The sequence below is a fragment of the Ylistrum balloti genome, unplaced genomic scaffold (genome assembly GCF_031769215.1).
Source record: "Ylistrum balloti isolate Yb309-2 unplaced genomic scaffold, AGI_CSIRO_Ybal_v1 Utg369730, whole genome shotgun sequence".
NCBI lineage: Eukaryota > Metazoa > Mollusca > Bivalvia > Pectinida > Pectinidae > Ylistrum > Ylistrum balloti.
Genome location: NW_026781945.1, coordinates 2631988 through 2646738, shown reverse-complemented (window position 1 = coordinate 2646738; position 14751 = coordinate 2631988). Strand labels below are relative to the sequence as shown.

Genomic DNA, 14751 nt, shown 5'->3' with positions numbered 1-14751 from the left:
AGTCCTTGGGCTGTGGATGTCTTCAGAAGTGTCAGAATTTAGTCATTGACCTGTGGATGTCTTCAGATGTGTCAGAATTTAGTCCTTGACCTGTGGATGTCTTCAGATGTGTCAGAATTTAGTCCTTGACCTGTGGATGTCTTCAGATGTGTCAGTCCTTTATGTCATGTGACCTGTGTGATGTCTTCAAGAATTTAGTCATTGACCTGTGGATGTCAGAGAATTTAGTCATTGACCTGTGGATGTCTTCAGGTGTGTCAGAATTTAGTCCTTGATCTGTGGATGTCTCAGGTGTGTCAGAATTTAGTCCTGGACTGTGGATGTCTCAGGTGTGTCAGAATTGAGTCATTGACCTGTGGATGTCTCAGGTGTGTCAGAATTTAGTCCTTGGGTTGTGGATGTCTCAGGTGTGTCAGAATTGAGTCATTGACCTGTGGATGTCCTCAGATGTGTCAGAATTTAGTCCTTGGCCTGTGGATATCTTCAGATGTGTCAGAATTTAGTCCTTTGCCTGTGGATATCCTCAGATGTGTCAGAATTTAGTCCTTGACTGGTGGATGTCTCAGGTGTGTCAGAATTGAGTCATTGACCTGTGGATGTCTCAGGTGTGTCAGAATTTAGTCCTGGACCTGTGGATGTCTCAGGTGTGTCAGAATTTAGTCCTGGACTGGTGGATGTCTCAGGTGTGTCAGAATTGAGTCATTGACCTGTGGATGTCCTCAGGTGTGTCAGAATTTAGTCCTTGGCCTGTGGATATCTTCAGATGTGTCAGAATTTAGTCCTTGACCTGTGGATATCCTCAGATGTGTCAGAATTTAGTCCTTGACCTGTGGATGTCCTCAGGTGTGTCAGAATTTAGTCCTTGGCCTGTCGATATCTTCAGATGTGTCAGAATTTAGTCCTTGACTGGTGGATGTCCTCAGGTGTGTCAGAATTTAGTCCTTGGCCTGTGGATATCTTCAGATGTGTCAGAATTTAGTCCTTGACCTGTGGATGTCTTAAGATGTGTCAGCCTTTAGTCATTGACCTGTGGATGTCTTCAAAAGTGTCAGAATTTAGTCATTGACCTGTGGATGTCTTCAGGTGTGTCAGAATTTAGTCCTTGACCTGTGGATGTCTTCAGAAGTGTCAGAATTTAGTCATTGACCTGTGGATGTCTTCAGAAGTGTCAGAATTTAGTCATTGACCTGTGGATGTCTTCAGATGTGTCAGAATTTAGTCCTTGACCTGTGGATGTCCTCAGGTGTGTCAGAATTTAGTCCTTGGCCTGATGTGTCAGAATTCAGTCCTTGGCCTGTGGATGTCCTCAGGTGTGTCAGAATTTATTCCTTGGGCTGTGGATGTCTTCAGAAGTGTCAGAATTTAGTCATTGACCTGTGGATGTCTTCAGATGTGTCAGAATTTAGTCATTGACCTGTGGATGTCTTAAGATGTGTCAGAATTTAGTCATTGACCTGTGGATGTCTTCAGGTGTGTCAGAATTTAGTCCTTGATCTGTGGATGTCTTCAGATGTGTCAGAATTTAGTCCTTGGCCTGTGGATATCCTCAGATGTGTCAGAATTTAGTCCTTGGGTTGTGGATGTCTTCAGGTGTGTCAGAATTGAGTCATTGACCTGTGGATGTCTCAGGTATGTCTGAATTTAGTCCTTGATCTGTGGATATGTCCTAAAGTATATCTTTTGTCTATTTACTAAGATATCACTGTTGTTGTGTTTGTGATCATTTGCTGATATTTTATCTGCTGGTCTATATGTTCTGTGTGATTGCCCTCAGCGCTGGTGTAATTTACTTGCTGAACAAGTAGATCTCGTGTCAGACACACAACACAAGATATTATATTGCACTTTTATCGAAATTGCATGTGGTTTTGTTGATTCCATTTAATGCATGGTCATACCTGGTATACTGGTGTCCCTTATTGATGAAACATTGTGAGGTCTATTAACAAAGCACCTGTTGTCACAAACAGCTTCTGTTGTACTAGACTGTAGGCAGAATTTGTGCAAGGCTTTAAGTAAACAGCGAAATGCTAGCTGTTATCTCAAGTGGTGGAGTACACAGTAGACCTTTAGTAGAGGTGTCTGTCTGATGGTAAGCTAGCTTGTTGTGAACATTGTTGAGAGGATATAAAATAAAGGACATTGTGACATGAACACATTTACAACACCTGGCAGGCTTACATAATGTTTAGAATATCTGTAAATATGGACATGTATTTTCATTTTACATCACTGTCAACTCTTTGGAAAATGGGGAAATAGTGAATCTTCAAAACTGATAGTTGTCTTAAAGATGAGCATATAATGTACTTTTTGACAAAATAGTTCCATATTTGGTATTTTAGTTATCTAGGTATTTTGCATTAATTAAAATTGGTTTGGATTTGGTTTGGATTGAAATTAAGGGAGACTTTGATGGGGAAGGTCAACGGGTATGCTGGTGGTGGTCTTGATGTTTAGATTTGATGCAAGTAAATAAATTAAATGATATTGAAGCTTTGTTGGGGAATTAAATTAGAAATAGAGCCCAATAGATGCGATTATCAGTCAAAGCATCATATAAAAAAAAGTTAAACAGAAAAATTTTTTTTGAAAACTCCTGCAATTGTGCAAAAGATCTAAAAAGTGCAAAAACCATAATTAGTGCAATCATCATTAAGCTGCATCATTTAAACACTAAGAGGACATCTTCCTTGTTATTTACAGATATGACAAGGAGCAGTTGATGAGACAGGAGTGTGAAGACAAGCTGAGTCAATGTATAAAGAAGGCAGAGTTTAGTGAGCAGGTGTTAAACCAGCAGTTAAATGAGGCCCGTGAACGCCTTAACGTGTCAACAGCTACCATATTATCCCTGGAGGGTCGTGTGCGGGATCTGAGCAAAACCGACACTACTGTGCCTGAAATGATTCGCCAGGTCAGAGAGGCAGCAGAGGAAGAACTTGCCCAGTACAAGACCAATTCTGAAAATGAGTTTGCTCGCAATGTAAGGAAATATTTACTGTCACTAACAGCTAATATCCTTTAAATGCCTTTAGCATGTTAATTATTATAATTGACCTGAGGTTGACTGGACTTGAAGACTAGTAATTTATTGTCCCTTCTGTTTTATAACCATTAAAACTGACCAGGGATTGACTAGTATTGAAGACAAAGTATTAACAGCCAGACACTGAGATGCATTCAATAAAATATTAATATTATGTCTACAGATAAACTCACTGAAGGTCCAAATGGAAAATGATGCCCAGACAGTCGAGCGGATCAACCGAGAGAAGTCTGAACTCTTAGGAAGTACAGGAGAGTTGAAGGCCAGGATTACCTCCCTTGAGGGACAGGTACACAGTGTGATATTATGTTGTCACAATTGACTGAAACTTAGAAATTTGTTTATTTTTCTTTTTTGACTTTCTTGAAAAGAAAGAAAGTCTTGATGGTTAATGATTACACTTTCACTTTTCATTGTAATTATATCAGAATTATATGTAACACTCAAGGAAATAAAAGGATAAAGGAATTAAGGGAAAGGTTATTGTGGATCACAGTTTCTCATTGTTTTGGCAGTTATTGTGAAGCAGTTCACTGATTTGGAAATACAAAGTTCAATCAGAGTGTTAACAAGCTAGAGGTGGTCAAATTTTTGTTCCTTCGACTGCGTTTACTAATACAGGGTTTTTTATTTTGTTCTTATGCAGATAAAAACAAATTTATTGATTTCCTCTGTATAATTATATGATATGATTTTTTTAACAGTGACCTTTTTAATATTTGAAACAATTTGAGATACAACATACATCATATACTTTATCAACCCTTCTTATCATCACTCTAGTGTGTAGAAAGAATTTGTATGCTTACTTATATTGAAGACCAGATTTTAGACATATACAAAACTGTATACTGTGTATAATTACATTGGTCTGACATACGTCTAATGATATCTGTCTACTTACTTACAGATACATATGCTGGAACACCAAAAGAAATCGGCAGAAGAAATGTTACAGCAGGAAAGACAACGATCTGCTGAGCAAATCCAAATCATGGAAAAGAAATTCCGGGAAGTCCAAGATTTACTGATCGTAAAAATGAGGGAAGTCAATGTGTCACGAGACACAAACATCCCACTGAAGGCTGAGATAGAGGCTATGAAAGTTCTATTAGAGGAGGAGGAGCGAAGGTAGGTACTCCAGAAAATACTGTAAATTAAACTTACAGCAGGTACTATAGTACGTAACTGGTCATCAAACAAGGAAGAAATGAGGTCATCATCTTGATGATAATATACTGTAAACCAGCTTTTGTTTGAGAGGGATTTTTCAACCAAAGATTTCTCACCTTCAGTTGAAAAGGGACTGTAAACCATGTTTGTATCGTTATATGATATAATCTGTTTTGCTAGTTAATAGCTTGTAGCTTTGAAAGCAATTTGATTTACAGTCACTTATACAAACCTTGGTCACAAATTTCACATTTTATGCTGTTAAAGGCGTGCTAAATGGAATAAAAATTTTTATATAACACTTCTTTAAAGAATGTGACACATACTCTAAACATAGTTAATTTGAAATTTAAGCAAATCATTAGTTTTTTTGCAGAAAAGTACTATTCACAATAGATTCAAAATAGTGACATTCACAGTAATTGAAGAACATACAGATGCTGCAGTTATTATAATCATATTTAAGTGCAATATAGCTTATATACATTTATGGTACTATGTTGCAGGTTTATGCATTTCCTGGTGCTCTATGAACTTGTAATTAATTAGTTGATTTAACTGTAGTTTTTGATATCATGACATATATATGCCAGCCTGTTAACATACTACACTGGTATGTTTGACTGTCCTTTGACTTTGATATTTCTGATGTGGCCTGTTAACATACTACACTGGTATGTTTGACTGTCCTTTGACTTTGATATTTCTGATGTGGCCTGTTAACATACTACACTGGTATGTTTGACTGTCCTTTGACTTTGATATATTTCTTCTGATGTTGCCTGACTATACATACATACACTGGTACGTTTTACTGTCCTTTGACGTTTTACTGTCCTTTGACTTTGATATTTCTGATGTTGCCTGTTAACATACTACACTGGTATGTTTGACTGTCCTTTGACTTTGATATTTCTGATGTTGCCTGATAACATACTACACTGGTACGTTTTACTGTCCTTTGACTTTGATATTTCTGATGTTGCCTGATAACATACTACACTGGTACGTTTGACTGTCCTTTGACTTTGATATTTCTGATGTTGCCTGTTAACATACTACACTGGTACGTTTTACTGTCCTTTGACTTTGATATTTCTGATGTTGCCTGATAACATACTACACTGGTACGTTTTACTGTCCTTTGACTTTGATACTTCTGATGTTGCCTGATAACATACTACACTGGTATGTTTTACTGTCCTTTGACTTTGATACTTCTGATGTTGCCTGATAACATACTACACTGGTATGTTTTACTGTCCTTTGACTTTGATACTTCTGATGTTGCCTGATAACATACTACACTGGTACGTTTTACTGTCCTTTGACTTTGATATTTCTGATGTTGCCTGTTAACATACTACACTGGTATGTTTTACTGTCCTTTGACTTTGATATTTCTGATGTTGCCTGTTAACATACTACACTGGTATGTTTTACTGTCCTTTGACTTTGATATTTCTGATGTTGCCTGTTAACATACTACACTGGTATGTTTTACTGTCCTTTGACTTTGATATTTCTGATGTGGCCTGTTAACATACTACACTGGTATGTTTTACTGTCCTTTGACTTTGATATTTCTGATGTTGCCTGTTAACATACTACACTGGTATGTTTTACTGTCCTTTGACTTTGATATTTCTGATTGTCTGTTAACATACTACACTGGTATGTTTTACTGTCCTTTGACTTTGATATTTCTGATGTTGCCTGTTAACATACTACACTGGTATGTTTTACTGTCCTTTGACTTTGATATTTCTGATTTTACAGACTTCTTAACTCTGCTGTATTTACTACACAACAAACCACAACTAAGCCAGCTATTGCATCATACACTACCGCCACACGACCTTTGACCCCGTCGGCTCCACCTATATCCCCAGTTAACCCAACCCTGTCAGCATACATGCAGCAGACGGAGGTTGGACCGGATACATTGCTACCCCAGACAGACATGCTTGACCCTGTCGTGTCGTCAGCCTTAGCCAGACAAGAATATGAAACCATGGCAACCTCTCCTGACATTCCTAGTGCCACACGCTATACCTATGAGGCAACACCTAGTATGAACCGCCTGCAGATAGAACCATCACCACCTGTAACTCCTCGACCTGTCGGTCCTGTTGTCAGAGTCAAGTCAGCCCCAGGTAAACACAGACTCTCTCTCTTTGATAATGCTTTGTATTTATATCTGTATCTGTTGAGGGTTTCAGTCTCTATCGTTATGATGAACTCTGTCTAAATTTGTATTTTGTATTGAATGACTTTACCTGAGTGTTTAACACCAGTCATATTACAGTCTTGAATCAAAAGTAGATTTGATTCCAAACTTTTTTTACCAGTTCATTTTCCTAATACCTGTTTGTAATTTGTGAGGGTGTGAAACCACATTTCCTGTATGCTTGGTGGTTATTGGTGAGGATTTGAATTCAAATTCAATAAATATTTTGTTGTTGGTGAAGAGAGGAATTAACATCCCATGAGTACTCGGTATAAGTAAGGATTTGAATTAACATCCCATGAGTACTCGGTAGTTATAAGTAAGGATTTGAATTAACATCCCATGAGTACTCGGTAGTTATAAGTAAGGATTTGAATTAACATCCCATGAGTACTCGGTAGTTATAAGTAAGGATTTGAATTAACATCCCATGAGTACTCGGTAGTTATAAGTAAGGATTTGAATTAACATCCCATGAGTACTCGGTAGTTATAAGTAAGGATTTGAATTAACATCCCATGAGTACTCGGTAGTTATAAGTAAGGATTTGAATTAACATCCCATGAGTACTCGGTAGTTATAAGTAAGGATTTGAATTAACATCCCATGAGTACTCGGTAGTTATAAGTAAGGATTTGAATTCACATCCCATGAGTACTCGGTAGTTATAAGTAAGGATTTGAATTCACATCCCATGAGTACTCGGTAGTTATAAGTAAGGATTTGAATTCACATCCCATGAGTACTCGGTAGTTATAAGTAAGGATTTGAATTCACATCCCATGAGTACTCGGTAGTTATAAGTAAGGATTTGAATTCACATCCCATGAGTACTCGGTAGTTATAAGTAAGGATTTGAATTCACATCCCATGAGTACTCGGTAGTTATAAGTAAGGATTTGAATTCACATCCCATGAGTACTCGGTAGTTATAAGTAAGGATTTGAATTCACATCCCATGAGTACTCGGTAGTTATAAGTAAAGATTTGAATTAACATCCCATGAGTACTCGGTAGTTATAAGTAAGGATTTGAATTCACATCCCATGAGTACTCGGTAGTTATAAGTAAGGATTTGAATTCACATCCCATGAGTACTCGGTAGTTATAAGTAAGGATTTGAATTCACATCCCATGAGTACTCGGTAGTTATAAGTAAGGATTTGAATAAACATCCCATGAGTACTCGGTAGTTATAAGTAAGGATTTGAATTAACATTTTCATAAAACTTCAAAGTTGTAGGAAAGGATTTGAATTAACATTCCATGAATATTTCATTTTTATTGAAGAGGATTCTCATATTTAGGTCTGTTAGAATCAAACGTTCCGAGAAATAATTTGGTGTCATCACTGAAATTGGCAAAAGGTTTAAGAAACATATTATAACTGTGTGTAATGTACCTGCAGTAATTTGAGATAAACTGCACACAGGTAAAAACTAATTATCAACAAAATTAAGCTGTGATAATTGGTGCTGAGTCTTTTATTACAAATCTGTAATTAGTGGCATTTTATTTTTGTGATATTTCTTCATTGTTAAATTTGTGAAAAAATAAATTGTGTGTGAAAAAAAATTGGTTTACACTGGTTCATGTGAGATTGTAGAATATTGGGAGTTAAACAGAACTCTCACCAGACTGTAGTAAGGGAGCTAACTCTACATGTAAGAAGAATGTAGTAAGGGAGCTAACTCTGTATGTAGTTTATAATTGATAGTATTTCTTGTACCATAATAGAAAGCCCACTTTAGATAAGGGAAGGAAAATAGATACTGTGTTTTAGACTTGTTTCTCATTAAAACTACATATTGGATTTTGTTACCATAGTTGCCTATACTTTGAATTATTCTGTAATTTGGATAGTTATAATGTACCATAGACATTTTATTGAATGTTTGTATTTCAGACAGTTTTTGTGTTTACCCACGGTTTAAGCCATCTAGCTACTACATGTATAAGCCTCGCTATGTGATTCCGAGATATACCCGTTACCTAGGTCATGGTGGTAGGTTTTGGAATGCTGAAAGTTGTAGTAATAGATAGACAGATTCTCACGTGTTTTGTTGCATTTTCAGTAGGGGCAAAATTAGTTGGTCCATTTCATTAGCAAGATTGGAAATAACTTAAACAGTAATATATACCATATTGGTTATAATGTAAAATAATACAAGTTTATGTTAATATTATGTATGCCATACACCTTGAGAATGACTAAATCAAAGTTTCCTACTTGATGTAGTCTTTATATTTTTTTTTCATATCAATGAATTAGAACAGATAGATAGAATACTTCAGTATTTTGAAATTAAATAAAATTATTTTGGATACACAGAATATCTTTTTTGCAAGCGGATGTAAACAACAGGAAAATGTCACGCTTTATTTACAAATTTCCACTGCTTTAGGTGTCCAATCACAATAGATGCATGTTTTATATATAAATAGATTGATAGCTGCATCTCTATGTGCTGATCTCATCCCTGTTCGTCAGAATTTTGTTTCCTATAACTGTGATTTAAACATCTACAATTATAGTACTGATAAATAAAATTACAGTGTAGGTATAGACATAGAGTATATACATCTATGTATATATATTGCTGTAACTCAGGTATGTATAAACAGAACAGGTTTATACTTAAAGAATTTGTATAAACTTAATATTTTTGTATCACATAAATCAATAAGTAGGAGCTTTTTTACAGCATATATCTTCCTTTATTGTTGGACAGAAGGGTATTTACCACTCAGTCTTGGTTTACATATATTTTCACACCTGCCATTAGAAATGCTTTGTGATTTATCTCCCTTTCTCCCCAGCCTCGGGCCACAGTAACCAGGGAAGGATAACAGCCACTGGACTTGTACCGGCCAGTCTTGGTCAAGGAAAGGACTACTTTGATGAAATGTTCCGTGATCTTACAAAAGAGACACTTTACACACAAGTACGCCCTAAAAGTAGTCCTTCTGAACGGCAACCAACATCTACATACCATGATTATAATACATCCACCTCCAGGTAAGTTAATCAACCATGTCTTGTGTCACCTGTAAAGGTCACTTAGGTATCACATATTCATCTTAATCAACTTTGTCTATTTATATGTGTACAACTTAAATCTGTTTACTTGTGATCAGTGCAAGGTTCATTAAAGTTTTTAATGCCCTGCCATGTGATGGTGGTAGTAGGAGGGGTCGGGGTTCAACACATTTCCCTTGTCCATGCAATGTTATACATTAAGACCACTCAACAGATTTTACTCATATTTACCCCTTAGTATCTTAACAACATGTTCTATACCTTATCATATTAAGATGATCATAGGTCCAAATTTAAGAGTGAAAGGTCATATTATGCACTGGAGCAGGGACATGCATATCCTACACACATTATCTACTTTCTTTCCCTTTTATGAGGTTATTTGGGTTTTAAAGCTAACAAAGTCTTCCTTGTCATCTGAGGACCTAGTTCTTAATGATTTCGTTTACTTTCTGAACATTTCAAACCTATTTCTTCAAGTTTTTATCAGACACGATACCCGTCTGTAAAACCAAGGAATGGTCTTATTAACAAACACATGCTCAGTGTTACCAGTATTTTGTGAAGTAGAAACTGTTGGGATTGTCTTGGATTCAGTTATCACTAGTATTTTTTACTGTAGATAATGTTAGGCTGAAGTGAAATTCTAAATAATTCACACATACCATGTTTTCTTGTTGCTATGGTAACAGTATGGTTGTGGATCATGTTGTGCTGTGCAGTTATCTACTAACAAAATAGAAATACCATGTATGGGCAAATAAATATTGCAAACGAAAATATTCCATGAAAAATTCCTTTTCTAAAATTAATCAGGATTAACAATTTCAGGAAATAGGGGTTTGGAAAAGGTATAATTATACAAATAAATAAAGCATAGGATTTTATAGGTTTAATCACCAGGTTCTTTCATGTAACACGGTTGGATGTAAGAAATCCTTCTGTTCCTTTCATTGTTAAAATTCTATAAACAAAATTAGGAAGTTAAAATTGATGGCAATTATTGGAAATTTGCAGCCAAAGTGAGAGTATAGGGATTCCAGGCTGTGACTCTCCTGACCCTACGGCGTTTACATTTAGGTACAACTTAAACTTTGTTTACCCTTTATACGCTAGATTTGTCTTTTATTTACTAATTTTGTTTACCTTCAGTTACAACCAAATTTTTATCATTTTGTTCTCTTTAATTTTCTGAAGTTTGAGACATCATTTGATGCTGATGTTTGTTGATACCTAATTGATTACAAAAGAATGAATATCTTACTATCATAAATATTAATGAGATTTTCTAAAAGACACAGTCATGTGAATATGACCTCAAAATGATGTCAAATCTTGATGAAAATTATGTTCACATCTCCATTTAGATTTTTCTGTGTATCGTTTTTAAGTTTTTTGAATTAGAAAAATAACACAATCATTAACAAATTTGATTTTGCTTTGAGTGAAAAGATGTTTGTGCTTTGTTGGTGCTTCCATACAAGCATTGCTTATTGTAAGTACATTACTCCCATCAGTCACCTTTAAAATGTTTAATAGTGCATGTGTTAATCTGAACTGGTGAATTCTGATTTAAATATCACTCACCTTGTCTGACAGATACACCCAGTCATCCCCAAACAGCTTGATTTCCCATTATACTGTAGTGGTGGTATTACATGTTGTCTGTTGTACTGTAATATTGTTACCTTAGTCCAGGTACCTTGTTAGCGCATATCATTGTTAATGAGTTGAACGTATGATGTTGTTATGTGATATCCAAGGTGACTTCTAAAAATACAGAAAAAAATAATTTGAAAAATTTAGGAGATTCGAAATCAAGTATTTTTGGAAAATGAATCATATTTCAATTAGTATGTATTTGACGACTTTGTCGTGTCTATCTCACAGTGAGGGTAAGAAAAACCAGAAAGTCAAGTTAAAACGCAAATTGTGTGGTGAACAGTACTACTACGCCAGGTAAGGAACGGTCTAATCAGCCCTGTCCACGACTGCACGCATGTCCACTCATTAGGACAACCATTAACCAATAGTGTATGCATGCTGTATGTTAGATACTGGTGCAGATGTCAAATTTCGTAAAACCCATATTTAATTTGAGATCATATTCTCAGAGTTCATAAAAACAAATGTTCAGGTTAAACATTTGTATTGACCAATATTGTTCTCTCTCTCTACCAGGAAGGAAGGAAAGTTCCTAGATTAATGTCTTACACATTTGTACAGACCACTGGTATGAAGGCAAAAGCTTAATCTTTTTGAATCGTTATAAAATAATTATTTAAATTTTCATTATCTATGGTTTATTCAAGATTGATTGAAATAAACTGAACTTCCATGAAATTCACACACAACACACTTTATAAAATCACATAAACATGAAATCTGAAGGAAATATATTCTACCAGAAATTGTCATATTAATTATCCTAAGAGAATTTCACATGAAATTGATATGAATTGAAATCATTGTAAAAGAAATTAAGAATAAAAATGTTAATTTAAAAATTAGTATTTAATACATCATTTACAGAAAAACAAAATGAATATAAGCACAATTACAGGAAATCCTCTCTTAACTTGTTAAGATTGACAACTATGATTTCTCTAAAATATCATTTAATAAGAACTGCTTGACATTCCATTAAAAAATCTTAACCATAAGAAAATAAACATTGCATAAAAACATGATCACAAAAATGTAAATCAATACACATGATATTGAAGGAAAGGGGAGTAACTCTTGAGGTTTTACACAGTGTAGTATGAGAGGGATGTTTTGGTGAGCAGGTTTTCTTTCACCTTTGGTGTATAATTGGTATATGTCTTTACGTCACCTACTGACATGGACACTTGGAAGGCTAGGTAAACTGTGTAAGGTTTAGTGCATGGTTATTGGGAGTTGGCTTTACAGATTTATCAGCTTCTTTCCTTTTGCTAGAATGTATTTGAATTTGTGATATTTTTAGCACGAAACATAAATTTCACATAATCATTACAGTATTTCTCTTATTTGTGTATTATTTGCATGTTAATATTAATTAATGGTAACAAGGTATCAACAGAAAATATACTGTCACATTCAGATGTAACTGAAAAATTACATCCACCTAACTTTGTTGTTGCTGACATCAAGCATCCACTTACCTAGTCATTACTGGTATCAAACGTTTATGTAACCTTGTCATTAGTGACATCAAACATTCACTAAAGGTTGTTATTGTTGGTATTAAATATTCACATAACCTTGTTATTACTGTTTTCAAACATCCACATAACCTTATTACTTTTTTCAAACATCCACATAACCTTGTTATTACTGTTTTCAAACATTCACATAACCTTGTTATTGCTGTTTTCAAACATTCACATAACCTTGTTATTACTGTTTTCAAACATCCACATACCCTTGTTATTGCTGTTTTCAAACATCCACATAACCTTGTTAATGCTGTTTTCAAACATCCACATAACCTTGTTATTGCTGTTTTTAAACATTCACATAACCTTGTTATTGCTGTTTTCAAACATTCACATAACCTTGTTATTGCTGTTTTCAAACATTCACATAACCTTGTTATTGCTGTTTTCAAACAATCACATAACCTTGTTATTGCTGTTTTCAAACATTCACATAACCTTGTTATTGCTGTTTTCAAACATTCACATAACCTTGTTATTGCTTGCATTAAACAGCAGACTTCTAGTTTGAATCAATACAATTCACTTTCTTCACCATTAAACCTGAGCTCTAATTAATGATCACAGTTATAGAGTTAATTTAACATTGTTTTTGTATTTAGGCGTCTAACTTATTTATTATCTCGCTTATTTCTGTATAATCACATGACTTTTGTAATTAGTTTGTATTAATTTATGATTTTATATCCTTATTTACAATAACAATAGTTATATAGTTGTTTTTGTTCTATCAATGCTATTACCCTAATCAGCAAAATAAGATGATATTAGAGGAATTAGGGGTCGTGCCATGTAGGGTATGATCAGGAACCGTGATAACATATATGTTATACAGCAGTCAAGCGTATCTCAGTGACTTGTGGTAATATCCCACATCTGGTAAGATGTGTATTAGATTGTTTTCTGTAAAACTGCAGTAGATAATTAATCATTAAATGTTTTAATTAATCTAAAGGTCCTTGTATCAGGTTACTCTGTCTATGGTGGGTAAGGTATATGAATATATCATCTTACACTGATAGGAAATCAGAATTCTTCTGTCGTGTGCCAATTACTGTACATTATATTAGCAATTAACATTTCAGAAATTAGATTTTGTGAATATTCTGTTTTTAGGAGCCAGAAGTGTATGATTTGGTTTGATTTACAGATCAGTTTTCAATATATTTTATGTACAATACTTATTTCCTATGTTTTACAATTACCTGGTAGTTGTTATAGACATACCAACTCTGTGTGAATTTTTCTTGATTGACTCGACTTAGCTTGACATAACTTGACTTGGCTTCACTTGAAGTTACTTGATTTGACTTGAACTTGACTTCAATTGAATTGACATGACATAACTTGACTTGGCTTAAGTTAGCTTAACTTGATTTGACATAATTTGATGTGGCTTGACTTGGCTTTGCATGACTTGTCTTGTCTTTACTTGACATAACTTGGCTTAACTTAACTTAACTTGACATAACTTGACTTAACTTGGCTAAACTTGACTTAACTTGGCTTAACTTGACTTAGCTTGACTTGACTTGGCTTAACTTGACTTAACTTGACATAACTTAGCTTGACCTGACTTGGCTTAACTTGATTTGAAAAAGTGGTTAATATGATATATTATTCTATGCTATGAGGTGAATTCTTTTTAGGTTGATAGAACGCCTATATCATATATCACAATATCCTATATTTTGTTTTCCCTGTTATCATTTGGAATTTGTCCCTAGTATTCCAAAAAGCCATTAACTGTGCTTCTTGGTCTGTGTCTATTTGAAGTTGGAGTTCCTTTAATGATAAGTTCTTAATGACCAGAACTCAGTTATATTCCTTTTTAAGGATACAGGTCACCTTGCTTGATAGTCTCGTTCAACTGGATTCTTGTTGGCTGTACACATTACAACAACAGAGAGTCTAGTCAAAGTCTGTGATGTGGTTTTCTTATGTCAAAAAGAGGCTTACCAGAAACCTGGTAAACATTGTCACTGGTAAAAAGTACACACCTTTATCAAGATGGCTACGCCTTTTATAACTGCTGAAATATTTTCCTTTCTCATTTTCC

General features: G+C 34.8%; 1 protein-coding gene across 1 annotated transcript in view; it reads left to right on the top strand.

The window, feature by feature from the left end:
* The window catches only part of LOC132565720 (uncharacterized), a 47045-nt gene that overhangs the window by 13861 nt on the left and 18433 nt on the right, over positions 1-14751 (top strand). The window contains exons 5-11 of the mRNA XM_060230423.1: positions 2707-2986; positions 3213-3338; positions 3960-4180; positions 6002-6378; positions 9273-9471; positions 10510-10572; positions 11383-11451. Of these exons, the coding sequence (XP_060086406.1) occupies positions 2707-2986; positions 3213-3338; positions 3960-4180; positions 6002-6378; positions 9273-9471; positions 10510-10572; positions 11383-11451 (1335 nt within the window). The remainder of the gene's footprint in view (positions 1-2706; positions 2987-3212; positions 3339-3959; positions 4181-6001; positions 6379-9272; positions 9472-10509; positions 10573-11382; positions 11452-14751) is intronic.